At 51.0% G+C, this 16,454-nt stretch overlaps 1 protein-coding gene across 6 annotated transcripts in view; it reads right to left on the reverse strand.

Moving 5' to 3' along the window:
- Nucleotides 1-16,454, reverse strand: part of COL7A1 (collagen type VII alpha 1 chain) — a 119,854-nt gene that overhangs the window by 74,560 nt on the left and 28,840 nt on the right. For all 6 annotated transcript variants that reach the window (XM_060271416.1, XM_060271414.1, XM_060271413.1 and 3 more), the window contains 17 exons: nt 15,675-15,821; nt 14,622-14,747; nt 13,565-13,708; nt 13,342-13,467; nt 12,792-12,938; nt 12,100-12,225; nt 11,611-11,757; nt 9,482-9,598; nt 8,704-8,850; nt 8,177-8,313; nt 7,334-7,460; nt 6,548-6,691; nt 5,246-5,418; nt 4,307-4,342; nt 2,535-2,561; nt 2,373-2,417; nt 2,005-2,097 (listed from right to left, as the gene is read on the reverse strand). In XM_060271416.1, the coding sequence (XP_060127399.1) occupies nt 2,005-2,097; nt 2,373-2,417; nt 2,535-2,561; nt 4,307-4,342; nt 5,246-5,418; nt 6,548-6,691; nt 7,334-7,460; nt 8,177-8,313; nt 8,704-8,850; nt 9,482-9,598; nt 11,611-11,757; nt 12,100-12,225; nt 12,792-12,938; nt 13,342-13,467; nt 13,565-13,708; nt 14,622-14,747; nt 15,675-15,821 (2,009 nt within the window). The remainder of the gene's footprint in view (nt 1-2,004; nt 2,098-2,372; nt 2,418-2,534; nt 2,562-4,306; nt 4,343-5,245; nt 5,419-6,547; nt 6,692-7,333; nt 7,461-8,176; nt 8,314-8,703; nt 8,851-9,481; nt 9,599-11,610; nt 11,758-12,099; nt 12,226-12,791; nt 12,939-13,341; nt 13,468-13,564; nt 13,709-14,621; nt 14,748-15,674; nt 15,822-16,454) is intronic.

Here is a 16,454-nt window from a genome sequence, read left to right on the forward strand (position 1 = left end):
CTACTAGTACCTGGAGATGCTGGGGTCCTTCTGCATGCAGGACAGATGTTCTGCCAGTGAGCCACCACCCTTCACCAAAGGGACTGGCTGAGGTTGACTCACTGGAGCTGCTCTCCTGGTTCCAGGGTTTAAGGGCCAGAAGTATAAAGCAGCATCCTATGTTTCTGAGGAGAGGGAGAGGGAGGGGAGGGGAGGGAGGGAGGAAGGAAGGAAGGAAGAAAAGAGGGAGTGGGAGGGAGAGAGGAAGGAAGGAAAGAGGGGAGAGAAAGAAGAGTAGGAAATAAGGAAGGGAATTAAGAAGAAAAGAAAAAGAAAGAGGGAGAGAAGATGGAAAGGGAGAAAGAAGGAAGGAAGTAGAGGGAAAGAAAGAATAAGAATGAGGGAGAGGAAGAAAGATGGGAAGGACGGAAGAAGGAAGGAAGGAAGGAAGGAAGGAAGGAAGAAAAGAGGGAGCAGGAGGGAGAGAGGAAGGAAAGAAAGAGGTGAGCGAAAGAAGAGTAGGAAAGAAGGAATAAAGAAGGAAAGAAAAAGAAAGAGGGAGAGAAGACAGAGATAAAGAAGGAAGGAAGGAGAGGGAAAGAAAGAATAAGAACGAGAGAGAGGAAGAAAGAAAGGGAAGGGGGGGTCGCTGCCTTGATTCAGCGCCAGAAAAGAGCGTGAAGGGACCCAAGGGCAAAAAGCATTTCCCGTGCAGCGTGAGGCAGCGGGTGTCCATTTTAGGAGAAGTGCATAAAGCCTCAGAGTTGCACGTTCGTGAGGCTGAGCCGCGGCAGGAGGAGGATGAGGTGAGGCAAGAGGAGGCAGAGGCGGCGGCTTGCCGGGTCGGTGCCAGGCAGCGCCGTGCGGAGAGTCCCGAGCCTCTGGGATGCAGCAGTGCTCTGTAGCATTTTGAATCCTCCTCCTCCTCCACACGGCGCTGCTGGGTGCTTTGTCTGTGCTTCAGCAGCAGCAGCAGCCGTTTCCAGGCGCCGAGCCGTGACAGGAGGAGGAGGATTCAAAGTGCTACAGAGCACTGCTGCGTCGCAGAGGCTCGGGACTCTCCGTGCGGCGCTGCCAGGCACTGACCCGGCAAGCTGCCTCCTCCTTCTCCTGCTGTGGCTCCACGCAGCGTTGCTCTGGCCACCTTTCTACGCTCCCCCCCCGGCCCCAGCTGTTTGTTGGCGCGGCGCTTCAGCAGCAAGATCCCACTGCTGGGTCCCGCTGGCTGGGGGGCTCGGCGGGCCACATGAAGAGGTCTGGCGGGCTGGATTTGGCCCCCGGGCCTTGTGTTTGACACCCGTGAATTAGACTCTCTTTACTGAGAAGTCCAGAATTGAGGGGTTTATTTTAAGGCGTAAGGAATTGAGTGGGGATTGCTTTACCCCGGTACCCTTTCGTCTCATAATCTATTGGCAGCGTCGGCGAGGGGGTTCGTCGCACATGCCATTGTGAAAATGCCCTTTACTCTTAAGATTAAGAAGCACATGCATGAGAACATACACGCAGGCATTCCCAGATGGATAAGTCGTTCTTTACCACGTGCATCTGCTTGCTAGGGTTTCAATCTTAATTATATTACTCAGAAGTAAATCCCACTTATTCCAGTAGGAAGCGTGTCTAGGATTTCAGTGCTAGAAGACTAGAAATGAAAGGGATCGCAGATCATCTAATTTGTTTTTTACTTGAAAGGAAGGGCCTGTTACTTGCCAGGCCCTCAGTGAGATCCAAATAACAAAAGCAAAGGGACTGCAGAGCAGATAGCTCCAGGTAACCCAAGCAGGCAAGTTATTGCAACAAGCTCCCATAGTCTATTCATCTTGCAGGAAAGAGAGTTCATTAGTAGAGGCACCATAAAGCTAAATTCTCTAATTTAAGATGAACCCAGAGGGATTCTCTGATCTTGAACAGATTGATGAGGAGGAACAAGGAAGGCTTCCTGCCCATAAAAAAGTTCCATCATTCTTAGTGTTCTGTTCCCTCTTGAGTAAAATATTCAAGACTACATGAGATGCTTTGAGTACCCACCCTGTCTCCTTTCTCACCCCGCCGCTCAGTGACATCGCCCGGAGGACCCCGAGGTCCTACTGGGCCTGGAGGACCAGGGATTCCATTGCGCCCCTGAAAAAAACCAAAGACAAATAATAGGATTTGTTTTATTTAAGAAGTGCCTGGTTGCTGTTGTGGATTTTTCCAAATGCTTTTGGTGCTGGGAGCTATAACCTGCCTGAAATACAGGCTGGGCTGCTGCCAAGGGGTCCCCCCCCTCACCTGCCTCGCCCCCAATAGTCTGAAGATGAAAAGACCCTAGTCAAACCAACAGCACCGTAACAAACAAGATGAGCTCTACTCCAAGCCATACAGGTCAGGGACCCACACAAAAGAGCAGGCATTACCGGATCTCCAGAAGTCCCAGGAAGTCCCATGCGTCCTTTCCGTCCCTGCAAAAACGATCAGAGAGATTAAGTGCTGTTTCCACCCCCAGGGACCGACCCTCTTTAGGCCCTAAAAGGACTTCAGTGTGAGATCACCTTCATTGGGAAATCTCAGATACTCACAATCTCACCAGGCTCGCCCTTCTCGCCCTGCAGGAAAAGAAAAGAGAAGCCCCAGTTTGCATGCAAGAACACCTCAAAACATTTCCCTGCTTCTCTCTGGGCAGCTTATAAGGGGGGGAAAAAACTCTTGGGAAGTGGTCCAATGCTGCAGAGACCTCCAGGTATAGGGTGGTATATAAATTCAATAAATAATAATAGCTTTGAGATTGGCCTACAGCTAGAGTGGGAAACAGTGCAGAGCCATTTCCATGCCCGCCAAAGTCCCTCCTATTCTCCACCTGCCTTAGTCTCCTAGGAAAGTGCATGGCATCATTGGTCGGATTCCACCATTGCTGACTTCCTCCGTCCTGTCTCTAAGGGGAACTGAACACACTTCCACATGCTGTGCCAGCCTAGAGCAGAGTTGGCTAATGCATGGCACCGCAAATACTGCTGGACTACTCTTCCTTCCTTCCTTCCTTCCTTCCTTCCTTCCTTCCTTCCTTCCTTCCTTCCTTCCTTCCTTCCTTCCTTGCCCTTCACACTAAGGTCCAAGGCCAGGTTACAGCATTGGAACACAACAGAAAAACAATTTAAAACAACTTGCAAACATATAAATAAGGTGGGCCCTAAAAACTTGCCCAAGTGTCAAAAGCTGACCATAGGCCACCCTGGCTGGGGCTGATGGGGCGGGAGTACAATAATATCTGGAAGGCCACAGGTTCCTCCCAGCCTTGGCCTATAAATTGTAGAACCCGGAGGCACAGGGATGGCCCCAATATTTTTTGGGGGGAGGGGTCGCATGCAACATCACACACATGTGTGACACCGTGCACACGTCGCAGGAGACCGAGAGCTCAAGAGGAGCTGACCCCTGGGCCTGTGGTGCGCAGGACCACCTAAAGATTGAGGGGGCCTGGTCCCCTTGAAACAAATATTAAGGAGGCTGAGGTGCCTTCGGCCCCCTAGAGTCGGCACGTCTGGTAGAGCCCCTGTCCAAGATGAGAAAGCCTTCTGGTAGCTCTCACCACATCTCTCATTTACTCCAGCTGATTCTTATAGAAGGCAGATATACATGACTCCCACCCCCTCAAACCATGGAAGGACGCTCTGCCCTGTGTCACCCACCGACATATTTAACTGGTGGGAGAAATACTGATATGCACATCTAGAGTTCATTCCACGCAAGGAGAAGCTCTTATTAGGCCTGGGCTAGCCTGCCCCAGAGAACATCTTCTCACACAGTAGAGCGTGCCCTAGAGCCCTTCCCCACCCTGCCCAAGCACATGGGTGGTTTGTGGACACAGCACCCATTTCTGGCATGTGCAGAACTAGTCCCGCAGTTCCCCCTCAAATATTCTATCAATGTGGGAGTGTGGGTGTGAATCTCCCCCCCAGGCTCGGAAGCCCTTTCTTGGTGCCTGAAATACAGGTTGGAAATACTTGTCTACAGCTTCACCGCCAATTCAATTTCTGACCAGGTCTCTATTTGCCAATGCCCAGTTAGGAACATAGAGAGTCAGACCACTGGGTCAACCTAGCTCCATGCTGACTACGCTAACCGGTTGCAGCTCTCCAGGGTTCGTGATCAGGGTCCCTTTCCCAGTCCTACCTGAAGACCCAGGGACCTTCTGCACGCAGAGCATGTGCTCTACCGCAGAGGTACAGCCCTCCCCTCAAAAAAGCCACACCCCTGGTATCCATTTCCGGCTCTTATCTGGCCTGCTACAAGAAAGAGCATCGGCTCCTTGTCCTGGTTTAGTCCTGCTGAACAGGAGCTTCCTGTGACTTACCTTAGGACACTGCACCGTACAGGGCTCTGGTCTAGGCTGAGGGAGGGAAGAAGTGGGGAAACACAAAGGATAAAAAGACCAGTGTTAGAATAGCTATAATGCTGCTGCCGCTGCATGAAAATGTTTTGTGCTGGACGCTGGGATGAAATTCACCACAGTGCGCGTGTAACCAATTGGTACAACCCGTGGCCTGTGATGTCCTGCCAAGATGCAAACATTTTACCATGTAAAATCAGAGGTGAATTCCCTCCACCACTTGGCAGAGTGCTCCAGGGGGATGGTCTTTACCCAGTGGTTATTTTTATTATTGATAATGATGGTGGCGATGATGATGATGTTATTTACACTCCCGTTTTCCCCCTGACGGGGATTAAAGGTGGCTTACAGATAAAGTGAGAACAGCTAAAAACTTGGGGGTAATTTAAAAAGAATTAAACATTAATATGTGATTATATGCACACCACAAGGCATTTCCACTTAAAGACAGGGGTCGGCAAACTTTTTCAGCAGGGGGCCGGTCCGCTGTCCCTCAGACCTTGTGGGGGGGCCAGACTATATTTTGGGGGGGGGGAGAACGAATTCCTATGCCCCACAAATAACCCAGAGATGCATTTTAAATAAAGGACACATTCTACTCATGTAAAAACACGTTGATTCCTGGACCATCTGCGGGCTGGATTTAGAAGGTGATTGGGCCGGATCTGACCCCTGGGCCTTAGTTTGTCTACCCATGGCTTAAGACAAGGCCCTCGTGTGTGAGGAATCCAGGCCACCTACAAACAAGAGGAGTGGCTGTCCTTCTACACCTCAAGACGTCTTGTGTTGCATGGGTGCTACCTGAACAGGCAGAACAAACACTCTTCCATTCACCTCCCTCCATTCAGTGGCTTAGCAAACTGCAGGTAATCCCTCCCCTGCATTTTGTGAGGAACGTCTTACCCCTTCAGTGTCGGCTGCCCTGCAGAGGGCGTTGGCAAGCCCCTCTTCCGCCTCTGGCAGAGTGCTCAAATCCCTCCTCACAAAGAAAACATTGCGCCGGTCCTCATTGGTCACCAGGCGGCGCAGCTGCTCGCGGTCAGCCCCGTTCATGCCAACAGCCAGCACCTGGATTCCTGCAAGCCACAGAAAGAGAAAGTAAGCCCATTGAGGGGTTCTGTGGGTTGGCCATTCCCTAGGCAAGGCACATTAACAGTTCGGAAGAAGAGACTAGCAGCTTAACTAATTCTTTCCAAGAGAACCTTTGGTCAGACCTACAGGGATAGGGTTTTCTCTGGAAAAGTTTTTTTTTCTAGCTGCAAAGAAAAGGGCAAGAGAAACAATCAAGGGTCTGGAGCAACTTCCTAATAATAATAATAATAATAATAATAATAATAATAATAATAATTTATTATTTATACCCCGCCCATCTGGCTGGGTTTCCCCAGCCACTCTGGGCAGCTTCCAACAAAACATTAAAATACAGAAATCCATCAAACATTAAAAGCTTCCCTAAACAGGGTTGCCTTCAGATGCCTTCTAAAGGTAATTGTTGTTCTCTTTGACCTCTGGTGGGAGGGCGTTCCACAGGGTGGGTGCCACTACCGAGAAGGCCCTCTGCCTGGTTCCATGTAACTTGGCTTCTCGTAGCGAAGGAACCACCAGAAGGCCCTCGACGCTGGACCCCAGTGTCCGGGTATAACAATGGGGGTGGAGACGCTCCTTCAGGTATACTGGACCGAGGCCGTTTAGGGCTTTAATGGTCAGCACCAACACTTTGAATTGTGCTCGGAAACGTACTGGGAGCCAATGTAGGTCTTTCAGGACCGGTGTTATGTGGTCTCGGCAGCCGCTTCCAGTCACCAGTCTAGCTGCCGCATTCTGGGTTAGTTGTAGTTTCCGGGTCACCTTCAAAGGTAGCCCCACATAGAGCACATTGCAATAGTCCGAGCGAGAGATAACTAGAGCATGGCGAGACAGTCCGTGGGCAGACTGAGGTAAGGTTACAATATCTGGAGCTATCTTGCTCAGAAAATAGGTGACAGTGGTAGGGATACATACAACAGAGGTATGTAAAATTAGGCAAGATGTGGGGGAAGTGAACAGAGATAAGTTTATTCTCCCTCTCTCATGGAACCCAGGCCACCCAATGAAGCTGAATGTTGGAAGATTCAGGACAGGCAAAAGATGTAAGGAAAGTTTCCTGTGCTCCTGTACTCTTATATTCCCACCCCCCTCCACACTCTAAGGGCCTGTGTGCCTTACCTGCAGCCTTGAGATCCCTGGCTGGCCCAATTGCATCATCGCTGGATGGACCATCCGCCAGGATCACCAGGGTCCCGGGCACACCAGGTCTGCGCCCTGCAGCGAGACTCAGCATGTCGCTCTTGGCAAAATTGATGGCAGCTCCTGCAGTGAAGAAAGCAAAGGACCCAAGATACACATACCCACAGAAAGCAAGCATGTGCTTCATTGTCAACAGAGCTTTACAGGAGTGGAAGTGGCCACCTCTTATTTGGGATCTGGCCACTACTTTGTTCAGGTCTTACAGCAGTAACTGGCCAACCCCATGGTCAGGATTTATTACCAACCCTGCCCTTTAGCTGAAAAGACTCACAGAGTGGCTTGCAAAAATCAGTTTTAAGATTGCCCTTAGGGCTTACAAAGACATGACACATAAGGAAAAAAGGAATGTGAGGGAGGAGGAAGAAACGAGCTCAAACACATTGGCTTTAATTTACAGTTCTTAAAGTTACAGTCAACACCAGTGGCAGTTCTGGCTATCTTTCCCTTGATAAAAGACCAGTCCCACACTGGAAGCAGCCCCACATTACTCCAGGTCAAATCCTGGAGAAGAGCAGGTGATGATATTCAGGCCCAGAGGACAGAGCAGCTCCTGACACACGGCTCTGGATTTCAACAGAAATAAAGCCCTGTGTGTGTGTTTTGTCCTTACAGTGATGCCCTCCCTGGTCTCTGAACCAATTAAACTTGTACCACACAGCTCAGTCCCCCAGCCTGTGTGGCTCAGTCCCCCAGCCCTGCACTTACCAATGGCATTGCCACTGGGTTCATCATAGCGCAGCGAGCGGATAAACTGCAGGACTGTTGGCAAGTCACTAGAGCGGTTGAGCCGGAGTAAAGGGAGGCCTCGGTAGCTATAAAGCACGATGCCCACCTGGGGGAGAAAAGGAAAAAAACAAAGTCAGAGCAGAGGTACGGAATCTCAAGCCCAGGGTTGGATGTGGCCCTCCAGGCCTCTCCACCTGGCCCTTGGGACTCTCCCCAGGCCACACTTCACACCCTCCTTGAGTATTTTTGCCAGGCTTCAATGTGTGCTTGGACTTGGATACGGCCAAAGGCATGTACTGTATGTGTGTGTGAGAGAGTTTGTGTAAAAACAGGCATACTGCACAAAGCTAAAAATTTACATCTATTGCTCCACCCTTTATTGTTTTTGCTCCCACCCACTACCACCAATAAGGGGTTGCTGTGCTCAGGTGGAATGGGGTTCCCCACCTTTGAGATAGAGCAAGAGAGTTGTACGGAAGAGGGCACTGCAGCCAAGACACTCCGCAGCCAAGACAGGAAATGTCTAAGGGAAATGTACTTGACCAACTTTAGGGTGCACGAAGGCCAGCAAGGCAGCCACCTGAAACACTGTGTGGCTGGCCACTCACACCAGCCGCTTCCCGTGCTGCTCCATCCACTTTCGCCTTACAGACACAAACCATAGCAAATGAAGTGAAAATCACCAGGACCGCAGTGGGAGCCTTGGCACCAGAATGGCTTGCCATGCCATGCGGCAGAGGCTTGGCATGGGCTTCTTACCAAGTGGTCCAACACCTACAGCACATGCAAACTGAGCCAAAAGGAAGAGCTGCCAGTCATTACCTGGGTGGCACCAGGACCCAACTGGCCCAGTGCAGATACAGTGTTGGAGAGGATGCTCTGCACGGCCTCTGCGTTGTAGGCATTGTCTCGAGTGGCATGCACAAGAAAAACTACATCTCTGCGGGCGTCTCGGCAGACTGTAGAGGGGAACGTTTCAAAATGAGTAGGGTTGGCGTCCATGCAGAGGTCAGGGGACATAAAAACAAAGACCTTTCTCCACCCACCCACGCGAGAAGCTGCCCTTGTGCACAGCTTTTGGTTCAGAGCACAGAAGGGATCCAGGTGGCATGTCAAGGCCTGGCAGAAACAGCCCAAGCAAAAATGATCCACCTTAGCTCCACTTGTTTTCCTTGGGAACATAACACATAACAGGGAGTGAGGAGAGAGACTGTTGAAGCAGAGGCAGAGCCATCATGGCTAATAGTTGTTGATGACAGCAACCTCCCTGAATTTGTCCAATCCTCTTTGAAAGCTCTCCAACATAGGAGAGGTCCTGCATTTCCCTCCCAGGTGCAAGGATACCTCACCTGTGCGGTCAGTCACAGAAGTCTCAGGACCTGTGACGCTCCCAAACAGCGGGCGGATGGTGAAGATGTAGCTCCTGCCCAGGCGGAGGCCAGAAACTTGGTGTGATGTGGCAGACCCAGGCAACGTTCTCTGTGCTTCCCCTTCATCTGGAAGAAAGCAAGAGCATGAAGGAGGTTAAACAAGGGCAATTCCACAAGAGGATGACCCAGTACGGAGGCTGTGGCCCCCCCTATGTAACAGATCTCAAGCCTGCAGCAGGTCTTGGAACCAGTGGCAGAAGGTATGCCATGGGGAGATTCGGCCTGTGCATGACAGGAGAAAAGTGAGGGGTGGGAAGGGTGGGGGAACCAGCTACACCTGCCAAGGAAGGAATAATCTTCCAGTCATTTTCACGCTTCCTGGGAGCCAGTGTGGGGCAGTACTTAAAAAGTATTGGCTTATGGATTCCAGTTCAAATCTCAACTCAGCCATGAAGTTCCCTGGGTGGCCTTGATCCAATCACTGTTTTTCAGCCTCAGTCTACCTCACAAGGTTGTTGGGGGGGATAAAACGGGGGAGGAGAATTATGCACGCTGCCCTGAGGTCACTGGAGGAAGGCCAAGATATAACGAGATCTGTTCTTGCTAGCTAGCTGCAAGCTGCCTTTCTCCACCCAGTCTTCAGCTGTGCAAGAGCTGGAGGAGGTGATGGCACTAGGACACACTGCCAGTATTTCCTCTTTCATACCCACCCACCCCTCAATGGCCCAGCTGTTTGGTCCTCAACCTCTGCCATTACCTCGTGGAGATTTCCAAGTGAGGAGGTAGCCAGTGGCCCCAGGAACGGGAGTCCAGGTCAAAATCGCAGCATCCCTTTGAGCCTCTGCCACCCGGAAGTTGGTCACACGACCCACTGCTGCTGGACAAGCAGAGGTAAAAAGTTGAGGCAGTTGTCTGGGGCCTTCAGACAATCTTTGCCTCCACCAAGAGAAGCAACTGAGACTCCATAATCATGATCAATGGCAGTAGTTACCACACTAGTGAAACATTCTCCCCAGTGCCATTGACTCCTCATGGAAGCATTTACATCCCCAAGCTTTGCAGAAGTGCCTTGCAGTAGTTATAACTACCATGTACAAGCGAGAGTGTTTTCATCACAAAGATGTTTTCACAGCCCAGCAGATGTGAGAACAGCACCATCCATATACACAACTAGCCACCACTGGTTTGTTACAGTTATTCATTCATCATTTTCCATGGAAAGGCAATACAGAAATATAATATATAAACACCATTGTTGATGGGGAAAAAACCCACAAACCTCTTTCTTTAGAAGTTGAGGGAAAAAACAGCAAGACGGGTTTTAAACATATAACAGGGCAGAAACAGAAGAACCTACCGTGTTTCTCATATTATAAGACATGTCTTATATTAATTTTTTCCTCAAAAAAACACGACATGGCTTATTTTCAAGGGATGTCTTATTTTTTAATTAAGTGCACGCGGGCGCTGTTTGCCGGGCTTGTCAAGCCCAGCAAACAGCGCCCGCCGATCTTCGGTGACAGGCGGGGGTGGGGGGAGAGCGGAGAACGATCTCCGCTTCCCCCCACCCCCGCCCGTCACACAGCACAGGGCCGAAGATCGGCGGGCGCTGTTTGCCGGGCTTGTCAAGCCCAGCAAGGAGCGCCCGTCGATCTTCGGTGACAGGCGGGGGTGGGGGGAGAGCGGAGAACGATCTCCGCTCCCCCCCCCGCCTGTCACACAGCACAGGTCCGAAGATCGGCGGGCGCTGTTTCCCGGGCTTGTCAAGCCCAGCAAGGAGCGCCCGCCGATCTTCGGCTCTGTCCCCCGATGAGCTACGGCTCGGGGAAGCAGGCAGGGAGCTCCTGCTGGGTCCCGCGCCTTCGCCTCTCGCTCGGTCGGGGATTTGCGATAGTGCTTATTTTCGGGGTATGTCTTATTTTTCACCAACCCTTTGAAATCCTGTCATGGCTTATTTTTTGGGGATGCCTTAAAACAGGGGTCCCCAAACTACGGCCCCCGGGCCGGATGCGGCCCAATCGGCCTTCCAATCCGGCCCGCGACGACCCCCGCCGCCCGCTGCCGCCGCCCGCTCTCGCGGCGCGCGGCGCAGCGGCGATCTAAAAAATCGGCAAAAAATCGCCGAAAATCCTTTGTGCGCATGCGTACGGGCCTCTCCCGACCCGGAAGAGGTCATTTCTGGTGCACTTCCGGGTCGGGGGAGGCCCATACGCATGCGCACAAGCGATTTTCGGCGATTTTTTCCCCGCCCGTGTGCGTGTGCGCATGCACACGGGCGCGCACTCCCCTGCCGTCCGGCCCACCGCGCGGTCGGCGCGGCGGGCACCGGCCCGCCGCTCGGTAAGTCTGGGGACCCCTGCCTTAAAATATGAGAAACACGGTATACATCACATTATCTCTGGGGACAACATACAAACACCTTAATACTGTCTGAAGTTATAAGCCCTCCAATCTAACTCCTCTGGAAAAGGTATACACACCCAAGAAATTTACTGTGAAATCACTTGGACATAGTTCATGGGAAAGGGTCCATAAATGGAATCAAATAAGTAAATAAATAACAAGAAACACACACAACTCCCAACCACCACCGTTTATCAGGTCACATACGTGAGACCTAGGAAAGAAGGGAGAGCACAGCGAACGAAGCCTTTTAGCTCCGATGAAATGCAATTTGAAGATGCCACCAGGAGATGGCTCCCTTACTCCAAGCAGAGCCAGGCCTGAGGCAGTGCCCCATGGGGGTACAAGAGGCAACCTAAGGTCACCTGTGAGAGCGAGGTACGCTTTGAATATCTTCTAAATTCATAAATAATGTGTCTTCTAGCTGATCTCTGTGCCTGCAGAGACTAGCCAACTTAGTGGAAGAATGGAAGGTGGATTTACCAGTGTTGGCAACAACAGCCACAGCTCTGCTCTCCTGGTTGCCCACCAGGCTGGTGATGCGGATTTCGTAACGCCCTCCTGGCTGCAGGTCTCTGATGTCATAGGTGTTGACATTGGCCGGAAGCAGCTGGCTCCTCTCTGGTCCGCCTGCCCCGGGTTAGAGAGGGAGTTAATTTCCTGAGTGCTGGGCGGAAGTAAGAGAGGTGTAGGTAGCACAACAGGGCTGGGGAACCTTTTCTGGGCCAAGGGCCACATTCCCTTCTAGGCAACTTTACAAGGGCCACATGCCGGAGGTGGGTGGGTCCAGAAACGAAAGTAGGTGGAGCAACAAATGCAAATTCACACACGCCCTTCTACCCAGGCAGAGTTCTAGCTGGGGAGGAAGGAAACATTTAAGAGGGTGCAAAGCAGGGCTGGCTGAGGAGAGTCCTAAGGGCAAAGAGGTCCCCAGACCTGAGGCTCACCATCTCTGGTGTAGGCAATACTCACCATCTGCAGGCTGCCAGACAAGCCGATAGCCTGTGCTTCCTGGTGCTGGGTTCCATTCGACCCGGATGTGCTTTTCAGAGGAGTCGGTCACACGCAGATTCCCAACTGGCTGAACTGAGACTGTCGCTGAGAGGAAAGGTTGGGAGGGTTAGCAAAGGAAGAGGATCCAGGGAGGGTCAGTCACTGCCATGGATAGGAGAAGGCACAGTAGTAGGAACTACGGTATTTGTCCTGGATGAAGGGAGTGAACCTTGCTGAGGGAACCGAAGAATGCACATGGACTCATCCTGTAGGGTGCTCCAGGAGTCCATTTGGGTATTTAATGTGGGATGAATACAAGGCCTTTCGTTTAGGAACTGCAGCCGACACCCTCCATAGATGGGCATTCCAAAGATCCAGAAAACCCCTGTGCAAACCCCATTTCGCAGCCTCTGCTTCCAGGGAGATTCTAGGATGACAGCTACAAATGCAGCCACCGCCTAATCCAGGGTGCCAAACCCCACCTAAAAGGAGTCAGTTGATGCTCACACCTCTCGCTCACTTGCCCATGAAGCTCACCGGCAACCTTGGGCAAATCAACGTCTCCAAACCCCCCTGCCTAACTCACAGAGAGGCCAAAGTAGTGAGTGCCCAGAGCTCCTTGAAATGAGGACCAGACAGAGATGTGGCACACAAATCCATTGAAGTCTTACGTGTGGTGACAATGATAGACACAGGGTCTCCTTCGCGGTTGCCAATCAGTGCAGTGACCTTCACAGTGTAGCTGACTCCGCCTTCCAGGTTCTGGATGTCAAAGGAATTGGTGCTTCCTGAGACCAGCTTGCTGTTTTCAGGTCCACCTTCAAAGCAGAGCAGAGTTTTAAAAGGATGGGCAAAATCATCTCAAGCTATCCCAGTTCGCAAGTGCAAATCTTGATACTATTCACAGACAAAAGGTTATCCTTGGCCTACAACCGGGATGGGCAAGCTGTAGCCCTCCAAAGGTTGTTGGACTCCAACTCCCATCGGCCCCCAGGCAGCATGGCCAATGGTCAGAAAGATGGGAGTTGCAGTCTGGCAACATCTGGAAGGCTAGCTGTTTCTAAACCCTGTCTTAACCCGTTTCATACTTGGGAAAAACAAATGGGGCTTTGGATTCTGGGACTTGCAAAGGTTCTGCTATCTCACTTTCTGGGAGAAACATCAGCATCAGAAACAGCATCAATGCAGGCAGACAACTGATCAACTGAGCAGCTACTGTACCATCACTGCGGCCCCACACAATTCTGTAGGCTGTAACTCCGGGCACACCAACCCATGTGACTCGTACATCCGTGCTCCGAGACTCCAGGACCTGCAAGCTGGTGACCATTCCCACTTGATCAGGGGCTGCAAAACAAAAGAACGGAAAAGGATGATTGAGAGCAGTGCCATTGAGATGGACTTGCTGTGGGCATCCCTGTTCTACAGCCAGAGCTGACCTCACCTGTTGTAGCTGTGGCGGTAACCGGACTCCCTTCTCTGTTGCCAACCAAGGCCGAGACTCCAATGAGATAGAAGGACCCAGCTCTCAGGCCCTCAATAGTGTAGGAGTTTCTATTAGCTGGAAGGACTTGAGAGAACTCTTGACCTGGGGGAGAAGACAATATCAAGCTGGAGGAAGCGTATTCCATAAAGCAGGGCTGAAAACAGGGTGGACTATTTCGGCAAGAAATCCCTCAGCTGAGAGCTACCAGACAGCAGCTCTGGGAATCTTTTTCTGCCACAACTGCCACGTAAGACTCTGGACAGACATTTCCAACAGAAACAGCATATCTTAGCAAAAACAAGGTATCCTTCAACAGAACAGCTTCCAGGCATACCACAAAACCAGTCTACATCCTTCTGAGACAAATAAATATTTCAAAACAGCAACACTGTGTGTGTGTGTGTGTGTTTTAAAAAAGAAAAGACCAATTGAGAGAGATTTTGCTGCCCAAAGGAATACAAATTCCAACTGGAGGGATTTTTTGTTATAAGCTGAACCCAAGCTAAGAATTCCTGGCTATTGTATTTCACCTTTGAAATACAAAACTATTTCCCCTGCTTGGTTATAAAAAAAAAGAACTCAAGAGATCTCTAGATTGCTGATTAAACTAGACTCCTGTTGGTTGGTTGGTTGTTTATTTATTTTTCATTTTTCACCCTAAGGTCCCAGGGCAGGTTACAACACAAAAACACAATTATTAAAAATGGTTCAAAACAACTTCATAAAACTATCCTGTCCGAAATGGCATTGCATTTTAGAATTAACCTATGTGGAGACTTTCCCCAAGTTAATCAGGCTAATTGAGTCTACAGAGTTTGAGTGGGCTGTCACTTTTTGTAACTGGGCAGCAGTCTCAAGCTAGTTCTCCTTCCTGCCCTATCCCACCCCTCATATATTTCATCTCTCTAGTTTTGACACTACACTTTAGTCCTTAAATACAGCAGACCCCCAAGTTCCAATTAAGCCTAATTCTGAAGGCTTCAATGTTATTTTTGTCACACACAGAACAACTCACCATCTCTCTGCCGCCACGTCACCTTATATCCGGTAACCCCGGCAACTGGATTCCACATCACCCGCAATTGGCTGGGTCCAAGGGCAGCCACTTGTAGGTTGGTGATGCTGCCCACAGTCGGGCGTTCTACAAAGCCAAAGACAGAATTGAGGGGGTTGGCTGGGAAAAACTGGTCACGCACAATCACTTACGCGCCACTTTGGAGCAGGGGTGGAGAACTTCAGGCCCAGAGGGTGTCTATACTGCCCCCCAGACCATGCCCCTCCTCAGGTCACCCCTCCCCTCCTCAGGCCATGTCCCTCACCAGCCCTACTCCACACCTTCCTGAAGTGCTATTGCCTGGTTGGAATGTGTCCTTGACGTGTGATGATGCCCTTGGTTTGTCCGAATGGGATATGGGAGTGAGTGCATGTATGAAGAAACTCCTGACATTTGCATCGCTGTGATGTGCAGCCTATGGTACCAAAGAGTCACATCCATTGCTGCACCCACATTTCCCTCTGGCCCCATCCACCACAGACATGTGGCCCTCAGAAAGCCACCCATAAAGGTATGTGGCCCTCTGGCTGGAAAATGTTCTCCCCTCTTGCCTTGGGAGTTTTTGAAGTGCTTCATGTCTCAGGGAGGAATTATTATCACCATACTGCAGATGGAGTGTGACCTGCTAAAGCTTCTCACAAGAAGACCTGCTGGATCAGGCCAATGACCCATCTACTCCAGCATCCTGTTCTTCCAGTGGCCAACCAGGAAACCCTCAAGAAGGACCCAAGCACAAGAGTACACTCCTCTCCTCCAGTGGTTTCCAGCAAGTGATATTTAGAAGCATTCCTGCCTCTGGCTGTGGAAGTAAGTGCATGGCTCTCAAGGCTAGGAGCTGGAGACCCACCTGAGTTCTACCTAATTGGCACAGGCTCTCCCTCCCATTGCACCAAGGTCTCAGGGTGGAGCTGGTGGTGATGGTGCTAGCGCATGTGGCCCTGCTCCCACTTCCATGCGCATGGAGGCTAATTTCTGAAAAGGGCCTAGGACTATCTGGGATGAGTGGACACTTACGGAGTCGGATGTTGAGAGGAACAGCGCTACCCTCACGGTTGCCAATAACGGCTGACACACGCACCACATACACAACGTCCTCTTTCAGATCAGTCAGGTCCTCGGTGGTCTGTGAGCCTGGGATACGCCGTGTCTTCTCTGTGCCATCTGCAGCAGACACCAAAACGACCATGTGCTATACATTCACAATTTTCACTTGCAAACGAGATACCCGTGTTGGTTTTCTAAGATAAACAAGTTCCTAGCTCTCATGGTTGTGCAGTAAAACTGAGAGACATTTAAGACAGTATCGGGAGTTAGCTGAGGAACAATTTCTGGGCAGGGCATCCATCTGTCAACAAATGCTGTTGCATTGCACTGCACTACTCTGCCTCCTCTCCTATGGCTACCATTTGCTCCTCCTCAGCAATGACTGGTGCCCATTTGGGCTGGTAGGGTGGAAGGCAGAGAGGCCAACACTAAGTGGGGCCAGGGCCATGACAGGCAGAGCTATCTAAATTGGGTTTTGCTTGCTCTTCTGACTCTGACAGTGGCAATACTCATAGAGGAGGAAGATGACAGATACCTGGACTGAATGCAAGTAAGTAAGTAGGCAGGCAGGTGGGTGCTGACTGAAGTCTTGCTGAGGGCTGATGGGATACTGCCCTTACCTTCCAAGTCCCGGACTGCAGAATCCAGGACCGGCAGCCGTGTGACACCAGAAGTTGCGTCGACGTAACTTCCGGTGTCGCTTTGCCCTTCTATGGGCACAAAAAATGGCCGCCGCCGGCTTCAAAAGTA

Source organism: Zootoca vivipara, chromosome 2 (genome assembly GCF_963506605.1).
Source record: "Zootoca vivipara chromosome 2, rZooViv1.1, whole genome shotgun sequence".
Taxonomy (NCBI): domain Eukaryota; kingdom Metazoa; phylum Chordata; class Lepidosauria; order Squamata; family Lacertidae; genus Zootoca; species Zootoca vivipara.